The 20,697-nt window shown below is 44.1% G+C and overlaps 1 protein-coding gene across 1 annotated transcript in view; it reads right to left on the bottom strand.

The window, feature by feature from the left end:
• Positions 1-20,697, bottom strand: part of LOC126188758 (nephrin-like) — a 645,061-nt gene that overhangs the window by 37,557 nt on the left and 586,807 nt on the right. The window contains exon 12 of the mRNA XM_049930368.1: positions 15,416-15,712. Coding sequence (XP_049786325.1) covers positions 15,416-15,712 — 297 coding nt within the window. The remainder of the gene's footprint in view (positions 1-15,415; positions 15,713-20,697) is intronic.

Raw genomic sequence — 20,697 nt, 5'->3', positions numbered from 1 at the left:
CCAGTCTTTACATATCAGTAACAACACTTGTAAGTAAAATATACCAACCAATAAGTTACGGAATATAATGAAAAATTACTTTTTACTACACTGAACAGCCAAACAAACTAGTACACCAGCCTAATATCGTGTAGGGCACACGCGAGCATGCAGAAGTGCCGCAACACGACTTGGCATGAGTCTGATTAGTGTCTGAAGTGCTGCTGAAGGGAATTGACACCATAAATGGTGCAGGGCTGTCCACAGATCCATAAGGGTGTGACGGGGTCCTGATCTGCTCTGAACAGCACGTTGCCAGGCACCCCATATGTTGTTGTTGTTGTTGTGGTATTCATTCCTGAGACTGGTTTGTTGCAGCTCTCCATGCTACCCTACCCTGTGCAAGCTTCTTCATCTCCCAGTACTTACTGCAACCGACAACCTTTTGAATCTGCTTAGTGTATTCATCTCTTGGTCTCCCTCTACGATTTTTTCCCTACACGCTGCCCTCCAATGCTAAATTTGTGATCCCTTGATGCCTCAGAACATGTCCTACTAACCGGTCCCTTCTTTTTGTCAAGTTGTGCCACATTCTCCTCTTCTCCCCAATTCTATTCAATACTTCACCATTAGTTATGTGATCCACCCACCTAATTTTCAGCATTCTTCTGTAGCACAACATTTCGAAAGCATCTATTCTCTTCTTGTCCAAACTATTTATCGTCCGCGTTTCACTTCCATGCATGGCTACACTCCATACAAGTACTTTCAGAAACAGCTTTCTGACACTTAAATCTATTCTCGATGTTAACAAATTTCTCTTCTTGAGAAACGCTTTCCTAGCCATTGCCAGTCTACATTTTATATCGTCTCTACTTTCACCATCATCAGTTACTTTGCTCCCCAAATAGCAAAACTCCTTTACTACTTTAAGTGTCTCATTTCCTAGTCTAATTCCCTCAACATCACCCGACGTAATTCGACTACATTCAATTATCCTCGTTTTACTTTTGTTGATGTTCATCTTATATCCTCCTTTCAAGACACTGTCCATTCCGTTCAACTGCTCTTCCAAGTCCTTTGCTGTCTCTGATAGAATTACAATGTCATCGGTGAACCTCAAAGTTTTTATTTCTTCTCCATGGATTTTAATTCGTAATCCGAATTTTTCTTTTGTTTCCTTTACTGCTTGCTCAATATACTGATAGAATAACATCGGGGAGAGGCTACAAGCCTGTCTCTCTCCCTTCCCAACCACTGCAACCCTTCCATGCCCCTCGACTCTTACAACTGCCATCTGGTTTCTGTACAAATTGTAAATAGCCTTTCGCACCCTGTATTTTAACCCTGCCACCTGTAGAATTTGAAAGAGGGTATTCCAGTCAACATTGTCAAAAGCTCCCTCTAAGTCTACAAATGCTAGAAACGTAGGTTAGCCCTTCCTTAATCTTTCTTCTAAGATAAGTCGTAAGGTCAGTATTGCCCCACGTGTTCCAATATTTCTACGGAATCCAAACTGATCTTCCCCGAGGTCGGCTTCTACCAGTTTTTCCATTGGTCTGTAAAGAATTCGCGTTAGTATTTTGCAGCTGTGACTTATTAAACTGACAGTTCGGTAATTTTCATATCTGTCAACACCTGCTTTCCTTGGATTGGAATTATTATATTCTTCTTGAAGTCTGAGGGAATTTCGCCTGTCTCATACATCTTGCTCACCAGATGGTAGAGTATTGTCAGGACTGGCTCTCCCAAGGCCATCAGTAGTTCTAATGGATTGTTGTCTATTCCCGGGGCCTTGTTTCGACTCAGGTCTTTCAGTGCTCTGTCAAACTCTTCACGCAGTATCGTATCTCCCATTTCATCTTCATCTACATCCTCTTCCATTTCCATAATATTGTCCTCAAGTACATCGCCCTTGTATAAACCCTCTATATACTCCTTCCACCTTTCTGCTTTCCCTTCTTTGCTTAGAACTGGGTTGCCATCTGAGCTCTTGATATTCATACTAGTGGTTCTCTTCTCTCCAAAGGTCTCTTTAATTTTCCTGTAGGCAGTATCTATCTTACCCCTAGTGAGACAAGCCTCTACATCCTTACATTTGTCCTCTAGCCATCCCTGCTTAGCCATTTTGCACTTCCTGTCGATCTCATTTTTGAGACGTTTGTATTCCTTTTTGCCTGCTTCATTTACTGCATTTTTATATTTTCTCCTTTCATCAATTAAATTCAATATTTCTTCTGTTACCCAAGGATTTCTATTAGCCCGCGTCTTTTTACCTACTTGATCGTCTGCTGCCTTCACCACTTCATCCCTCAGAGCTACCCACTCTTCTTCTACTGTATTTCTTTCCCCCATTCCTGTCAATTGTTCCCTAATGCTCTCCCTGAAACTCTCTACAACCTCTGGTTCTTTCAGTTTATCCAGGTCCCATCTCCTTAAATTACCACCTTTTCGCAGTTTCTTCAGTTTCAATCTGCAGTTCATAACCAATAGATTGTGGTCAGAAACTACATCTGCCCCAGGAAATGTCTTACAATTTAAAACCTGGTTCCTAAATCTCTGTCTTACCATTATATAATCTATCTGAAACCTGTCAGTATCTCCAGGCTTCTTCCATGTATACAGCCTCCTTTCATGATTCTTGAACCAAGTGTTAACTACGATTAAGTTATGTTCTGTGCAAAATTCTACAAGGCGGCTTCCTCTTTCATTCCTTCCCCCCAGTCCATATTCACCTACTATGTTTCCTTCTCTCCCTTTTCCTACTGACGAATTCCAGTCATCCATCACTATTAAATTTTCGTCTCCCTTCACTACCTGAATAATTTCTTTTATCTCGTCATACATTTCATCTATTTCTTCATCATCTGCAGAGCTAGTTGGCATATAAACTTGTACTACTGTAGTAGGCATGGGCTTTGTGTCTATCTTGGCCACAATAATGCGTTCACTATGCTGTTTGTAGTAGCTAACCCGCACTCCTATTTTTTTATTCATTATTAAATCTACTCCTACATTACCCCTATTTGATTTTGTATTTATAACCCTGTAATCACCTGACCAAAAGTCTTGTTCCTCCTGCCACCGAACTTCACTAATTCCCACTATATCTAACTTTAACCTATCCATCTCCCTTTTTAAATTTTCTAACCTACCTGCCCGATTAAGTGATCTGACATTCCACGCTCCGATCCGTAGAACACCAGTTTTCTTTCTCCTGATAACGACGTCCTCTTGAGTAGTCCCCGCCCGGAGATCCGAATGGGGGACTATTTTACCTCCGGAATATTTTACCCAAGAGGACGCCATCATCATTTAATCATACAGTAGAGCTGCATGTCCTCGGGAAAAATTACGGCTGTAGTTTCCCCTTGCTTTCAGCCGTTCGCAGTACCAGCACAGCAAGGCCGTTTTGGTTAATGTTACAAGGCCAGATCAGTCAATCATCCAGACTGTTGCCCCTGCACATACTGAAAAGGCTGCTGCCCCTCTTCAGGAACCACATGTTTGTCTGGCCTCTCAACAGATACCCCTCCGTTGTGGTTGCACCTACGGTACGGCCATCTGTATCGGTGAGGCACGCAAGCCTCCCCACCAACGGCAAGGTCCATGGTTCATGGGGGAGTAACAACACTAAATACCAACAAATCTAACGCATTCTGTTTGCTGCTCTAGTTGTCACAGAAAACTGCAGCTCTAATCACTTACACACATATGGATGGTGTCCACAAACAGGGAGTTTCATTGACAACAGACCTTGTCATTTGGGTGCTTAACTTTTTTCGCCCGTTATGCATTTTTCGATGTTTTTACGGCACCCAGGAAAGTAAGACAGTAATTTCACCGTTGGTAAAAACGTTTAATCTGATGTAACAGAATAACTTTCAATAGTTTTATCCTCCATGTATACAATTACAACCATGTTAATTCAATAAAAGCTCCTGTTACGTAGAGTTCGGTGTAATCTGTCTAGTGTAACTACTTTTTATTCGAAGTGAGAATTTCGAAATTTTTGTACGTTTTGGAATCAAGATGCTAATGGTGTGCTGTGGCTTTTAACCATTGTATGTGTAATATTTTAGCTACAGTCTGTTTCTGAAGCGACCGCTCAGAGCACACTATCTTTCACGCCATATTTTTGAAAAGTTCTACTAGTTTCACCTTGATAAACAGACACATTTTTTTGTCGTGCTTTACTCAGGGAAAGATCACCGTTCAGTGAACAGCAAATGATAATGCCAGGATCGATCATAATGATCGGAAAGTGTTGGGTGACGGAGGTAGCTGCTATAACAAGTTGCTCACGGGTCAGTGCAGGGTGATGTAAACGACGTCCACGACATGTGCTACTGTGGACCGCAGACGACGAGGCGCTCTATCCACGCCTCTCCACATTCTCCCTCGGGTGTGTTACACTTTGATAAATTTTAGGACTGTGTTATTGGGAACTTCGAAATGAGAGCGATGAAGCGGTCTGTGCGTACTTTTTAGTGGCTGTCTTCTCTAATGTAGCCCATGTTAAAAAGTGTGTAGCAAGTCTGGTGTTTTGGATCTCATGAGGTGAATTATACTACGATTGTTGATCATTGTTCTCCAGTTAAGTACAGCAAATTTACCGACGGCAACCACCTAGCGACTTTTCCATAAAAATGGTTCAAATGGCTCTGAGCACTATGGGACTTAATCTCTGCGGTCATCAGTCCCATCACACACATACATGCCCGAGGTAGGATTCGAACCTGCGACCGTAGCGGTCGCGCGGTTCCAGACTGTAGCGCCTAGAACCTCTCGGCCACCCCGGCCGCCTGACTTTTCCATGTTACGAAAACAGAAGCAGTAGGTTTGCTATCTCTGAAAGGCAGCTGTTAGGAAGAAAAAATTTATATCACTGGCGACTACGCTTTTAAGTCACAGACTGCAGACGAACTGGTCGTAGTTCCTTGAAATTAATTCAAAAATATAATCTTTTTCTTACAAAAATGTATGTGGAATATATTGGTAAATAGTAGTAGTCTCTTCCTAGTATTAACTTGTATTACAGATGTACTAAGACGGAGAGTACGAAAGTTTCAAGCAAGACATCTGAAAAGAAACCTACAGGTTCGAGTATTGAAAGGTCACTGTTACACAAGTAGCCGAAGTAGTGTCCAGCTGAAAGACTTGCACCAGATTGTAGAGCCACACGACATTTATTTTTATTTACTGTTTCCTCCATTGTTTTTCAATTGTTACAGCCGTCTGCGCTCCCACTGTAGAACGGCAAACAAAGTTATTCTCGTGGCAGGAGAATTCAATGCCTACGGAAATCACTAGGCGGAGAATATGACCAAAAGCAATTCCATAGAAGAAAAGTAAATGTGTAATTTCCCTTACGCATCCCCACATACCAGTATCGCTATAAAAGCGCGTGACAAAATGTTAGTTGTTTTCACACTACCTATATCGTTTCGTGAAATCTTTTCGGGTGATCAGCCGAGTAAAGGCGTCGTCTTCTCGCAACGTTTAGAAGGGTTTCGTACCCATCATCTTCAAGCGAAGTGTCGAGATGCTGTGTTGCGCGGTCCTATGAAGGCTCCTGGACCAGTGACTGATTCCGGGCGCCGACCAATCAGGTACCTGCGGAATCGGCCGCCGCGCCAGTGGTGGGGGGTTCGCGGCGCGGACCGGGCGTCGAGTCCCTGCCGGTTCCTACTACGTCTATGACCGCTACCGTCTTCGTGCCGGAGCGTTCTCTTCTAATTTTAGTTATTGCGGGATTCCAAGCTGTACTAAGTTGGAAACCAGTGTCTCGATTGATCAGGTTGCTGTTCAACCGAATTTTACAGCCTCTTTGAAAACCGAATCCCAAAATCCTTTAGCGTCACATAGCTTCTTCGTACCCTCAAAGAGGAAGGTGTGTCCTTCGTTAAGGCTATGTTCCGCTACCGCGGATTTTTCTGTCTGACCAAGGCGTACATGTCTGATGTGTTCCGAGCGCCTCTGCGTGATGCAGCGCTGCGTTTGTCCGATGTATTTCGTACCACATTCACATTCAATACTGTATACGCCCGGAGTCTGCAGTCCCAGGTGGTCTTTGACTGAGCCAAGTATGTCCTTAATTTTACTTGGGGCATGAAAAATTGTCTTGATGTTTTGTTTCTCCAGAATGCGGGCAATCTTGGCTGTTGGCGGTCCCGCGTATGGTAGAAATGCCAGGCATCTGGTCTCATCTTCTTCTTCCGGTGTGTCTACCTTCCTGCTCTTGTGTAGGGCGCGCGATATTTGCGTCTCATTATAACCATTGCTGCGGAAGGTCTTCCTTAGGTGTTGTAACTCTGTAGGTAGGCTGTCATCATCACAGATAGACTTGGCCCTGTGCACAAGTGTGTTAAGCACTGAGTTGCGTTGTGCCGGGTGGTGGCAACTCTGTGCATGAAGGTATAAATCCGTATGTGTCTTCTTCCTATACACAGCGTGACCCAAGGTGCCATCAGGGTGCTTCTTGATTAGAATGTCAAGGAAGGGCAAGCTTCCGTTTTCTTCCACCTCCATGGTGAATTGTATGTTGCTGTGTATGCTGTTCAGATGTCGCAGGAAGTCTTGCAGGTTCTCTCTGCCATGTGGCCACACGACCAAAGTGTCATCCACATATCTGTGGAAGGCTTTAGGTTTCAATGGGGCGGTGTCCAGGGCTATGTCTTCAAAATGCTCCATGTAAAGATTGGCGATGCCTGGAGCTAAGGGGGACCCCATGGCTACACCATCCACTTGTTCATAAAATTTGCCTCCACACTTGAAGTGGGTGTTTGTTAACACATGCCGGAACAGCTTTATTGTGTCCTCACTAAAGCGTGTTTCGAGCAGCGCTAGGGAGTCTTCCAGCGGTACTCGTGTGAAGAGGGAGGTGACGTCAAAGCTGACAAGAAGATCTTCTTTATCCAGGCGAAAGCCTTGTAGTACCTTCACAAACTCCGCCGAGTTCTTGACATGGTGCTCACAGTGACCCACGATCGGTTTGAGCAGTTGTGCTAGGTACTTGGCTAAACCATATGTCGGTGAGTTGATGGTGCTCACTATGGGTCGCAATGGAACTCCGTCTTTGTGGATCTTAGGGAGCCCATATAGCCGTGGTGGTGCCGGTGCTCTGGGGTACAGCTTCCTGATGACGTCCTTTTCCAGTCCAGAGTCATTGAGCAAGGCGATGGTCTTGCGAGTCACGGAAGCTGTCGTGTCCTTGTCCAGTTGCTTGTAGGCAGTATCTGTAGGATATCCATCGCAGCTACCAGATGCTACAGAAACTACGACTCAAGGCGGGCAAGCTGCTTAGCAGACTGGCCTTCTTACAACGGTGTCGAGATAAAGAAGTGTTGCCGAAATTTGCCAACTTGCGGCACCCTGTTAGCACGACAAGATCCAGACGCATACTACAACGGGCCGGTGCGGCCCTGGTGCGCGAACACATACGGGTCACCAGGCAGGAGTTAGATAAGAACGCAAGGATGCTGCTTACTCAACACCTTCGATTGGCCTCCTATCTCCCACCACACACATGGGAGTGGATCGACGGAAACACATATGCAAGCAGTGAGATCCACAAGAGAAAAGCCACGGAAAAACAATGTCGCAAGTTCACCAGACTGTCTGGAGCCCGGCAACATGCCGACCACACAACCAATGCCAAGACTGTCATCAATCTGGCAGGCAAAGAACTGGACGAGACCACAATATCAGTGCTGTCGAGAGGACTTAACTTTGCTCCAGTACCCAGGACACTACCTAAGCGAGACATTATCAGCAGCATCGAGCAAGCCGTGCGCGGCCTCCCTACGGAGGCAGCTGAGGAAGTTAGGAGAGAAACGTGCAGGGTCCTGGAGAAGGCAAAAATGCCTAAGAACAACATAACGTCTGCTGAACGGAAGACTCTTAAGGCCCTACGTGAGGATGAGGACACTGTCGTTCCAGCTGCTGACAAAGGCAATGCCACGGTGATACTGAGGAAAGAAGATTATTGGCAGAAGATAAACTCACTGCTACAAGATACTGCCTACAAGCAACTGGACAAGGACACGACAGCTTCCGTGACTCGCAAGACCATCGCCTTGCTCAATGACTCTGGACTGGAAAAGGACGTCATCAGGAAGCTGTACCCAGAGCACCAGCACCACCACGGCTATATGGGCTCCCTAAGATCCACAAAGACGGAGTTCCATTGCGACCCATAGTGAGCACCATCAACTCACCGACATATGGTTTAGCCAAGTACCTAGCACAACTGCTCAAACCGATCGTGGGTCACTGTGAGCACCATGTCAAGAACTCGGCGGAGTTTGTGAAGGTACTACAAGGCTTTCGCCTGGATAAAGAAGATCTTCTTGTCAGCTTTGACGTCACCTCCCTCTTCACACGAGTACCGCTGGAAGACTCCCTAGCGCTGCTCGAAACACGCTTTAGTGAGGACACAATAAAGCTGTTCCGGCATGTGTTAACAAACACCCACTTCAAGTGTGGAGGCAAATTTTATGAACAAGTGGATGGTGTAGCCATGGGGTCCCCCTTAGCTCCAGGCATCGCCAATCTCTACATGGAGCATTTTGAAGACATAGCCCTGGACACCGCCCCATTGAAACCTAAAGCCTTCCACAGATATGTGGATGACACTTTGGTCGTGTGGCCACATGGCAGAGAGAACCTGCAAGACTTCCTGCGACATCTGAACAGCATACACAGCAACATACAATTCACCATGGAGGTGGAAGAAAACGGAAGCTTGCCCTTCCTTGACATTCTAATCAAGAAGCACCCTGATGGCACCTTGGGTCACGCTGTGTATAGGAAGAAGACACATACGGATTTATACCTTCATGCACAGAGTTGCCACCACCCGGCACAACGCAACTCAGTGCTTAACACACTTGTGCACAGGGCCAAGTCTATCTGTGATGATGACAGCCTACCTGCAGAGTTACAACACCTAAGGAAGACCTTCCGCAGCAATGGTTATAATGAGACGCAAATCTCGCGCGCCCTACACAAGAGCAGGAAGGTAGACACACCGGAAGAAGAAGATGAGACCAGATGCCTGGCATTTCTACCATACGCGGGACCGCCAACAGCCAAGATTGCCCGCATTCTGGAGAAACACAACATCAAGACAATTTTTCATGCCCCAAGTAAAATTAAGGACATACTTGGCTCAGTCAAAGACCACCTGGGACTGCAGACTCCGGGCGTATACAGTATTGAATGTGAATGTGGTACGAAATACATCGGACAAACGCAGCGCTGCATCACGCAGAGGCGCTCGGAACACATCAGACATGTACGCCTTGGTCAGACAGAAAAATCCGCGGTAGCGGAACATAGCCTTAACGAAGGACACACCTTCCTCTTTGAGGGTACGAAGAAGCTATGTGACGCTAAAGGATTTTGGGATTCGGTTTTCAAAGAGGCTGTAAAATTCGGTTGAACAGCAACCTGATCAATCGAGACACTGGTTTCCAACTTAGTACAGCTTGGAATCCCGCAATAACTAAAATTAGAAGAGAACGCTCCGGCACGAAGACGGTAGCGGTCATAGACGTAGTAGGAACCGGCAGGGACTCGACGCCCGGTCCGCGCCGCGAACCCCCCACCACTGGCGCGGCGGCCGATTCCGCAGGTACCTGATTGGTCGGCGCCCGGAATCAGTCACTGGTCCAGGAGCCTTCATAGGACCGCGCAACACAGCATCTCGACACTTCGCTTGAAGATGATGGGTACGAAACCCTTCGAAACGTTGCGAGAAGACGACGCCTTTACTCGGCTGATCACCCGAGAAGATTTCACGAATGGAATACGCCGAGAAAGTCTCAAATCACATTTACCCATATCGTTATTCCAAATGATTGATCAGCAGTATTCAACAACTCGAAGGAAACTTCTTTTACTAACATCGTTCGTCGGTGAAATGCACTTTCTTGGATCCTTCCGAGGAGCCTCTGTCTTTCATCGATCATTTCTATGACTATGTTTCTATGGTCGTTCGCCTTGAATTATTCCAGTCACACACCTCTGAATACGCGTCCTAGACAGTTATTGAATGCCGATTCTATTTCTTGATGTAAACTATTAGTTCTCCCGCCTGCCCATCTTTTTAAGTATCGTTACGGTTTCATAAGGCCGTATGCTCCTTGTATAAAATTATGTGGTCTCTAATAGACTCAAAGTGATAGAAGTGTTACGTGCAAGTTCATATACAGGTATCTTGGACTGTAATGGTTTGACTTCCTATAGGAAGGGAAGTGCGTGGACCCAAACGGTCAGAACCGGAATGTGCTTTGAATATAAATCGCTCATCCAGTGGTATGATTCATTCGTATGCAGAACGGAGCTGTTCTCTGCTAGTGCCATTGGACGGTGACAAAACTGTGTCAAAATCGAACTATGTAGATGAAAGTTTGCAGTACAAGGACGTTACGCTTAAGATACCGCCACCGTAGACAATGAAATACTATCAACCACTTCATGTGAACTACTTTACATACTATATTCTGTGCGCTATAAGAATCGTTGGTCTTGCAAAACTGTAGTGTGAAAAATCAGAAGTGACGTTACGCGATCGTAATTTCATCAGACTTTACTGTTCTATACAATCAATTTTCTGCACTGAAGTACGAGGGGTGTTCAGCAAGTAACGCAGCGCACTTTTTTCTGAGAGCAGGTTGGTTTTATTTAGATTCCAATACACCACATTTTTTCCTCACTCTTCTGGCTACAAAAACCGATTTTTTAACATTATCGTCGCCATGATTTCACCGGCTGACGGAGCAACTTTGAACTTTTTCTTCCGAAGAGATGTTGAAACGTCCCCTTAGAACAATTGTACAGGACTGAGCTTAAACTGACACACAATATTTTTAGCGCAACGCAATCTGACTATCAAAAATCCCTACAAAAGAATGGCCCTGACTAACATTAAACTATACCTTTCACAGATCACTTACCTCACAAAAATCCTCATTACTCGAACTACTGCAATACAGCGAGCGCCACTACTGCCAGCTAAATAACAGATTCAAACTACGGAAGGCACTAACTACTAGTAGGCATAGTTAGCAAATGAAAGATTTTAATAGAGAACAAACATTGTATTTACCTTAATAGTCATAATATATATAGCAGTTCATGACATCCATTCTTACAAATTTTAAAAACTCCGCCATCTCTCTCACCACATCCACCACTGCTGGCGGCTCACCTCCAACAGCGCAATGCTACGCGCTGTTCACGTCCAGCTGCCCAACACTACAATGGCAGACAACAATGCAAACTAGCCACAGACTGCACACAGCACAGCCAGTGATTTTCGTACAGAGCGCTACGTAACGTTGCCAATAAGAAAACATAAACAGCCTACTTACAATGTGATGTGGCCGCACTTCATGGATTGCCGTTTTGTTTCCGATTCGAAGTGATGAACCTATGTTCGATCGCCTGGGACGATTTTCGACAATAAGCTTTCACCATCAGCCTCGTAACGCGCAGTCAATTACGCGTAGATGATTATTCGTTGCTCCTTGTGGTTTTTGTTAGGAGGCGAGGAACCCAGTGGCACACAACCTTGAGTGCCCCAGCCGATGGACGAGTGTGTCAACACTACGGAAAAGATGGCCGGTTGGGCAACGAGATGTTTGATAGTGATCCATCGATCACCTCGTATGAGACTTCTTGCAAGCGCCTACGAATATCTGCTATGCCTGGGTTATCTGCCAAAAGAAACTTATTGACAGCTCTCTTCTTGGAACGCACAATCATTACAGACACCACTTTGAACGATACGTATTGCGCCGCCAGTTGTCGGAATTTCATGAAAGTAGATGGGGTAATGCGGAAACATGCACGATGTCCTACAACAAATGTCGCAATTTCTCAACCGAAACTTACCGACTAAAAAGAATGTGCTGCATTGCGTCCTGAACGCTCTCATACAAGCCTATGTTGCAATATGATTGACAAAAGCAAAGCAGGTTATTACGTTGACATATCAATATTAATGTTTGGAAATGAAATTAGCGTGCCTTTTGACACAGTGCTGGTTTAATGCGGAATAAATGTTGGATACATGTGAAAAAGTGGCTTTCATTAGATTTGCGTAATGCTCTGTTCCACTTCACTTTGACCATTCAAAACCCACATGTACTTTGATTAGCTGTGCAATGCTATAAATTCAGTAGACAAAGTTTATTGATTAGATCTTGCAATTATTTTAAGCAGAAGGTAATACAGCATTTAGTCACGACATTCAAGTATGCGTGTTTCTTGGTTCTATTATATCGATATCCTGTTCCTTCGTGTTACCAGTATTCCTCACTTAGAGCATGAATAGGTTATCATTCATTTGTGTTTCGTGGTAATACAGGCAGTTTTGATGTGGAATAACTCATACCACTGTTTTTCGGGATGAGTGATTTATATTTTAAGCACATTACCGTACCGTTCTGAGCCTTCGTTCATGATTACGAATTTCCCTTGTAGTTAGATTTCGCATTCGCTTCTCACTGTTATGAACGCAATTTGTTATGTCTGCTAGAGAAATGATACTCCTGCCATTGCCAGGAAGTATGTTTCTGTTTATCAGTCGACAGTGGGAAACTAGTAACAATACTCCTAGCTAGAGTTGCTACTAGCAGTCTACAGAGTACGAGAACAAATGAGTATTGACATCTTTGTTTTGTCAGGTCAGATTATTTCTGTACTGGATGATGAACTAGCGAGTAGTGACATTTGCTTTTCGTCGTGTTTCTGGAGCAATGATGATTAAATCTCTAAGAAAAGGCCAATGAAATCATTGTATAAATCTTAGTTATGGTTTGTTTCTATGGATGGTTCATTTTAGTTATTGACAACGCTGAGACAGCATACTATAGTCCCAAACGTTGCAACCAAGACGGTACATCGTAATCTCATACAGCAATATAGAAACTGTATGTTAGACTTTAACATCATAACTGGGAAAAACTAGATAGTGGAATAAATGAAAAATTCTCTGCTTAGGCGAAGTAAGGAAAAAATGAAAAGTAGTGACAGACTACGAACAACTGTTGCAGCAAAAGAGTTCTACTGGCCTACATTCATATTGAAATAGGGAACAGCCTACGAAAAGCGAAGGATGAAAAATCGGGAGTACAGCCTTATACAGAAGATAAATTTTCAATATTCGAAAGCTGGCGAAGAAACGGAAGCATTTATAATGGAATCCTATCTAAGAATGTACAGTTTAGTGGCTATATGAAATATGAAGTGTAGAACAACTAAACTGAATAGATGAAGACCTTACTCAGTGAGTGACTTGCTTAGGGAAGCAAATGTTAACGGGGCATCTGCTACAGCATACAGGTATAATACACCTGATACTGGAAGGAGCAGTAGGGAAGAAAATGCTAGGGGCGGGTCAGAACTAGAGTTCGTAAAATAGAAGATATTCGCTTTAACACTATAGATGGAAAGACTTGCTCAAGCCAGGAAAATATGATGGGCAACATCAAGTTAGCTGAAAGATTCATGAGCTTTTTGGGTTATCACTCATCTGAAAAGTAAGATCGGGGTCCTTTTTCATCTCAAAATAAAATACAAACACAGTGTAGTAATATGTACGGTAAATATTTATTTGCCCTACAGTTTTTAACCTCCACAGTTTCCCCTAATATCATGGAAATTATTCCCTAATGTCTTAACACATGCCGTGTCATCCCCTCATCCATGATTTAAAAATGTGACGAATCGACTGAAGCATATTGTAGTCTTAGAAGGGCAATTTCGCCATATTTCCAATACTGAAAATGAGTGCAGGTATATCAGTCTCCTACTGCAGTATGACGTAAATATCCATACCCTTAGGGAAAAAAAGTCTTGAAAAAATCGCCTCGGAAAATCTGGAAATTTCAGAGCGCTGTTGAATACAAATCGTTTCCAGCTGCAGACAGGTTTGCCTGCTAGAATGAGTGCGTAACATGTAAAATTTTTACCTGAAAAGCCCTTGGTATGTAAGTCACTGGTAGTAAGTTTATTTCATTTAATTTAAATTACATGTTTAGTACCAAGGGTAGCTATTACTTAACAAACAGTGAATTAAATTTTTTAACAAAAGTAACGTAGTTCAGTTTTCAAACATTTAATGGATCAACATGGATTAAAATTTGATATAGATATGCGAAATGAGTTATTGTTAGATGAAAGAATTGTATACATCAATAATGCTCCCTCAGTGGTTCAGAGGCATTGCGTCGGATATTCGATGAGATGTCCGTGAACACTGAGGCAGTGGAAAACCTCAGACGCCACATCAATGACACCGTCTAGTCTCTAAAAATATTGCTATTAATCTAATGGTTAACATTTTTGTACCAGATCTAAATTGTAAATACTAGAACTTTCATGAGATTAGTAATTGAAAATAAATTGGTTTTACTAAGGATTTATGGTTCAATATTAATTAACAGGTACAGTTGTTAACAGATGCGGACTTCTAGTGAAACTAAGCAACAGAAATGCTACTAATGTCATTCAGACCAGCAACTTCCCGATTTTGAGACTTTCGCTATATGCAGTCTGTTACTGAATAATTGGTTAACGAATTACAAATTTATTGTACTTAACAACTCTATTTCTTTCATTTTGAAAGGCGATTTATTTGATATTTTTCTTGGAAGTGAATTGCAGTGTTTTCGAAATTTACTGTGTTTCAAATGTCATTTGAAGAATATCGACGACGGTGAGTCTGTCAGGTCCCCTCTATAATAGCCCTTTCTAAAAATTCCTTTTTGTGTAAAATATTGTGTAACGATTCTGGACCAAAGAGTCCATATGTTAACATCTGCATTATCTACACTCATAACCGAAGGCGCAGCCATCTTGGTTTTCTTTTTTTCTTTCTCGTGGGAGATGCGCAACATTCCGACATAGCATCGAACCGCCATTGGCGAAACTATGTTGCTAATTTTCAATGTCATTTTCTTACCTTAACGTGCAGCATGAACCTGGAATTATTCGGGGAAGAAGTCCGAGAATTTTATCTAATTATCCAGCATAGAGCGATTACCAGATCGCGATATGCAATTTACATTTCAAAATCCCCTCCGTTTATATATTGTGCCGCGCTGCTCCCAGTAACAGTCTGGGACAACTACATCGTGCAGCATTGGGGCATATACTTAGGGAGCGGAAGCCAGCTCACAACATCTTAGACGTGGCGACCGTGCCAGGAAACTATATCTCTAACAATGGAATACAGAAATGCTCTTTCAGGCTTTCCGAAAAGCAAGGCAAACTTCACATAAGTGATAACTGAAGCCCATTTTATGTTGTAAACCTATAAAAGGAGCATTATCTCAGTGTATCAGCGTTTGTGGAAGCCGTGTTCCACCCCACGTTTCGTGATGGTCCGTGCGAAGGGAAGGAAGTGGACTGCGCTGGTCTGTACCTGTCTGCTTCTCGGCCGCCTTGAGCGTGGCGCCCTCGAAGTGGACGGCGTCGCTGCGGCCCTTGGAGTTGGCGGCGTACACGGAGAGCCGCAGCGCCTGCCCCGGCGCCAGCCCGTCCACCGTGAAGAGCGGCGCCCGCGACGACAGGTTGGCCAGCACGAGGCCGCCCGCCACGTCCGCCACCTCCAGCACGAACAGCTGCGGCTGCCCGCCGTCGAAGCCCTCCAGGCAGCGCACGTGCACCGTGTCGGACGTCTGGTTCGCCACCGAGCAGTTGAACGGCGGTTCCGGGATGCCTGCGAAGACAAAGTCAGCTTGGCGAGCAGTACCACACACAGGGAATGGACGAAAATATTGCAACCCTGCGAGAAATGCACGCTTCATCGAGCTTTCAGGTTGAGCTGTTGTATTTTACCATGAACGGAACTTGTGCAATGTCCTCAATTTGTTGCAAGTGTCAGTCACGGCCAGAACAGTTTCTTGTGTCGTCGTGAGTGCGTTTTGTCGTAGCGAAGAGTATTCGAACTCGGGCAAATTGTTGGTTTCGTATAGTTGATGCTTCCGTAACCGAGGTAGCTGAAGTGTTTGGTTTTTCAAGTGGTATCCTATTGAAGCGAAGTAGCGTCATCCGCCAAGTCACAACATTTGTGTTGAGTGAAAGTGACACACATCATGTAAAATTATTGCAATGAAAAGTAACAGGTCGACAGCTTCAGCACAGATCTAACTGTCGCACCCTTGAACCCTGTTAACACCTAACCCAACCGAGCCAGGTGGCGCAGTGGTTAGCACACTGAACTCGCATTCGGGAGGGCGACGGTTCAGTCCCGCGTCTGGCCATCCTGATTTAGGTTTTCCGAGATTTCCCTAAATCGCTGCAGGCAAATGCCGGGATGCTTCCTTTGAAAGGGCACGGCCGACTTCCTTTCGCGTCCTACCCTAATCCGATGAGACCGATGACCTCGCTGTTTGGTCTCTTCCCCCAAAACAACCAACCAACCAACACCAAACCCATACCAAGAGAACTCCACAAGCAGTGAATTCAAGGCGAACTGGAATTCCGAGACTAATCATAAGTAATTCAAATGCCCGTAACACGGAAACGTGGTGTAGAAGCCATAAAACTTGGACTGTGGAGCAAAGAAAAAGTCAGTAGGAAGGCTGTGTCTCGTTTCACACTGTATCCAAATTCTAACCGGGTTTACGTCCCAAAAAAGAATTATGACATGGATTTGGGAAGCCATGTCATGGTGTTTCATGGACCCATAGTAACTATGAAAACTAGCGTTACTGCCAAGCAGTATGTGGCCATTTTGGGTGATTAGGTCCATCCCATGATACAATATTTGCTCCCTAACTGTGATGCTGGACTTCAAGTTCACAAAGCTTGCATCGTCCAGGACTGGTTTGGTGAGTACGATGACGAATTGTCCCATCTGCCCTGGCCACCACATTCAGCAGATCTCAGTACTGCTGAGACTTAGTGGTTTACTTCGGTGAGAAATGAACGTGATTGTTGTCCACCTCCATCATTGTTACCTGAGCTTGCCAGCTATTATTTTTTATTTTGCAAGAAGAAAGATATAAAATTCGCTTGCAAACCATACAGGACATGTATTTATCCACTGACGGCCATGGTGGCCGAGCGGTTCTAGGTACTTCAGTCCGGAACCGCGCGACTGCTACGGTAACAGGTTCGAATCCTGCCTCGGGCATGGATGTGTGTGATGTCCTTGGGTTAGCTAGGCTTAAGTAGTTCTAAGTTCTAGGGGACTGATCACCTCAGATGTTAAGTCCCATAGTGCTCAGAGCCATTTGAACCATTTTTGATTTATTCACTGTTATACGACTGGAAGCTATTTTCAATGCTAACTGTTTTCCTATACCGTATTAGAGATGACAATGTTTTATGTTTGTGGTAAAGCCATATTTCTGTCCACCTTCTGTATAGGATTCTAATCACGAATAGAGTAAGTCCCTCGTATACTAGGTATTACCAATTAGTACAAGTCAAAGGAATTCTAAAATAGCATACGTTTTTCAGTTATTTCTCTTCTTGCTGCAGTCCGAAGTTCCTTTCCTGAGACTTTTGCTGTCTTTATGAATTAAAGTTGGATTTCTAAACTCTGATTTGTACAAAAAACAAAGATTTTCCCTGTGGACTCAGACATTTTACGATGTCGATGTTCGAACTTCTATAGGTCTTGATTTATTTCTGTTAAAGTATTAGAGAAAGTACAAGGTGTTTTTTTTAATAATACAAGGTGTGCATTTCTTTATTTCGTTTCGGATGCTCGCTTGAAACTAAGTTAGTTTTTGAAAGAGGATTATTACAGATCGGCTTACTATTATGCATTATTATTGTCTGAGAGGATGTCGTCAGCAAAGTAGTCAGAAGAATGTGCTTAAAGAATTATTAATTTAGAAATATCCGAGATAGTAGTTGCGTCTTTCCTGTATTTACGTTTTATGTGGAGTTGTACATTTTCGTGCGTTAGCCGCGCGGTGTAGCCGCGTGGTGTGAGGTGCCTTGCCACAGTTTGCGCGGCTGCCCCCGTCGGAGGTTCGAGTCCTCTCTCGGGCATGGGTGTGTGTGTTGTGCTTAGCGTAAGTTAGTTTAAGTGAGATTATGTAGCTTGTAAGCCTAGGGACCGATGACCTCAGCAGTTTGGACCTATAGGAACTTACCAAAAAATTTCGAAAATTGTTCGTGTGTTTTATTTTTATTGTAATGATATTCACGGTTTTCCAAAACCTTTCATACGTCTCTCTTAACTGTTTTTACACAGTTTTTACTCAATAACGAGATTTGAGAAAAAACTTATGCCACCATACTCACTGACAGCCGTTCTGCTATTGTCACTGCTCACTTGTTCATCGTTATGTTTCTATCCAGTGTGGCGCTATATATTGATTGTATGGTGAAACATTTTTTGGTTTATCTACTAGGGTAGAAATTATTGTATATGTATGTGTGTGTGTGTGTGAGGGAGAGGAAGAGGCAGAGGCAGAGGCAGAGGCAGCGGCAGAGGGAGAGGAGCGACAGAACATGTTTTCCATAAGAGGGAGCTTATGAACCCTGGTTATTCTCTCTTTCCATTCATTACTTCCTCCCTTTCCTTTGTCATACGGGGTTGGCTATTTCCATAACTTGATAATTTTAGTTTGTTTTTGTAGCTTGTTGCTACTTTCCTCAGTAAATGTAGAATCGCGTGGTGAGAGTTGCGATGGAAAGGAGTAGGAATCCCATCCACCATCAGTCTATTAACTGTGAAAACTCTGTTCTTTTTATTACCGTATTTTCACTACGTCACTGTCCTGGTTTCTGGGGCGGATATTAGACCCCAGCAATGCGTCAATGCGGTTACCTAAACAGGCGCGGAAAATCGCCCTAAACTACTCAGGATGACCGTTGTACCAGACCAATGCTCGTTAATTTGCGAACGTATTCTGTCTGGGTGTAGCGCACCTCTTTGTTTCGAATGTTAGCGCTGTGTATTAAGCTTTAGAGACAGGGTTTTAGATGATTCTGTTCCACTATTAGAAATGTCGTCACATTTCCGTATACGCACTTTTCGAGGGCATGCACAGTGTGTGGTGTACCCAATGTGCTGCGTACCAGGCGCGTTGAAAACACTCGTGATTGACCGTGCGACATTAGATTCGTGCTCTTTAAATGATCCACCATATTGCTGCTAGGAAGAAACAGGAAATCAAATCGTACGCGAGTGACAAAGGTTAATTTTATACGGATATTTTCTGTCATTATTTTGTCTACGCAGTCACATGAACATTTCATATACACAACGGTCATATATGAAAGAAGAAATCCGGAAAACCGGAACTAACTCGCTAAGTGTCAAACTTTACAAGATCACAATCAATAACTTTGTTTCCTACATTTCTTGGAACCAGAATTTAATTTTTCATTTGCCCTCCTAGCTTTGAATCGTCTTTTAACAGTCAAAATCAGTGTATCCATGAGTGACAATGTCCTATCGGAAACAAGGTGGTATTCATCACGTGTACAGGTATTTATTTGTTCCTGCAATCACAACTCTTGGAGTCATTACTTCATCCTACGGAGTATACCACCCTTGAACCAAGTGATAACGGCAGAAGTTCTTGCTGTTATAACATATTCCAATTTTCTTTCTTTATTCAATGTAGACTCCACCCCCCCCCCCCCCTGGGGGCTATAGAAGCAGTGACTTTACAAACTGTAACAAAGTGAAAGGTTGCGCAATTCAAAATATGAAAACAAAGGGTTGGTGACGCTGACTAAGACACATAGTAATTAGACAAGCACAATTGAAAGCATGGTGACACTCTGGTTTCTGCACGCAAGAGTTAAAAAACACGCCTAGCGACAGCATGGTGTCTGTTCGCAACACTTAAAAAGAGGGGGCGCACAACACTGAACACCCACTTAAACACTGCACAATAGAGTAGACACGAAGGCAGATGGGGGGGGGGGGAGGAAGAGCCAGACAGTTGAGGGGGAAAAGGGGAGGGGGAAGAAAAGCAAAAGGGGGAAGCCGATGGAGGAAGTGGCCCCATAAAAGGGGGGGGTAGGGTGGACGTAGGAAGGAGTGGGGAGGACTGGGGAGGGGAAAGCAAAAGGACTCGTGGGAAAGAATCGAATCAAAGAGATGGTAGGCGGGGAAAATCAGGATGGAAGGGTAGAAGAGGGATCCTGGGGAAAAGACAGATGTAGGGAGGGGGAGGTGATAATCACAGTTGATAGGAGGGATAAATGGAGGGAGAGGGGGCATAATTCTGGATGGGGAGTTGATGGAAGCCACATTGGGAAAGGAGATGATGGGTGTGATGATGATGTTTGGTTTGTGGGGCGCTCAACTGCGTGGTTATCAGCGCCCGTACAATTACCCAATCTTTGCTCAGTCCAATTTCGCCACTGTCCTGGATGATGATGAAATGATGAGGACAACACAAACACCCAGTCATCTCGAGGCAGGTGAAAATCCCTGACCCCGCCGGGAATCGAACCCGGGACCCCGTGCTCGGGAAGCGAGAACGCTACCGCGAGACCACGAGCGGCGGACAGATGATGGGTGTGGTGGTGGTGGGTAGGGGGGACGGTGTGTTCAGACCATCGTTTTATACTTAATTATAAATCTGCTGATAATACTAAGCAGGTATGATTCACATCGTCTGTCATCTGTCTAACGGATGAAAGTCCAGGGAAATGCCTTTCGACAACCCGATAGCAAATCATGGGATAGCGATATGCACATGTACAGATGGCATTAGTATCGCG

Source organism: Schistocerca cancellata, chromosome 5 (assembly GCF_023864275.1).
Source record: "Schistocerca cancellata isolate TAMUIC-IGC-003103 chromosome 5, iqSchCanc2.1, whole genome shotgun sequence".
NCBI lineage: Eukaryota > Metazoa > Arthropoda > Insecta > Orthoptera > Acrididae > Schistocerca > Schistocerca cancellata.
The sequence above is the reverse complement of the archived record's forward strand: the minus strand, read 5'-3'. Positions and strand labels throughout refer to the sequence as shown.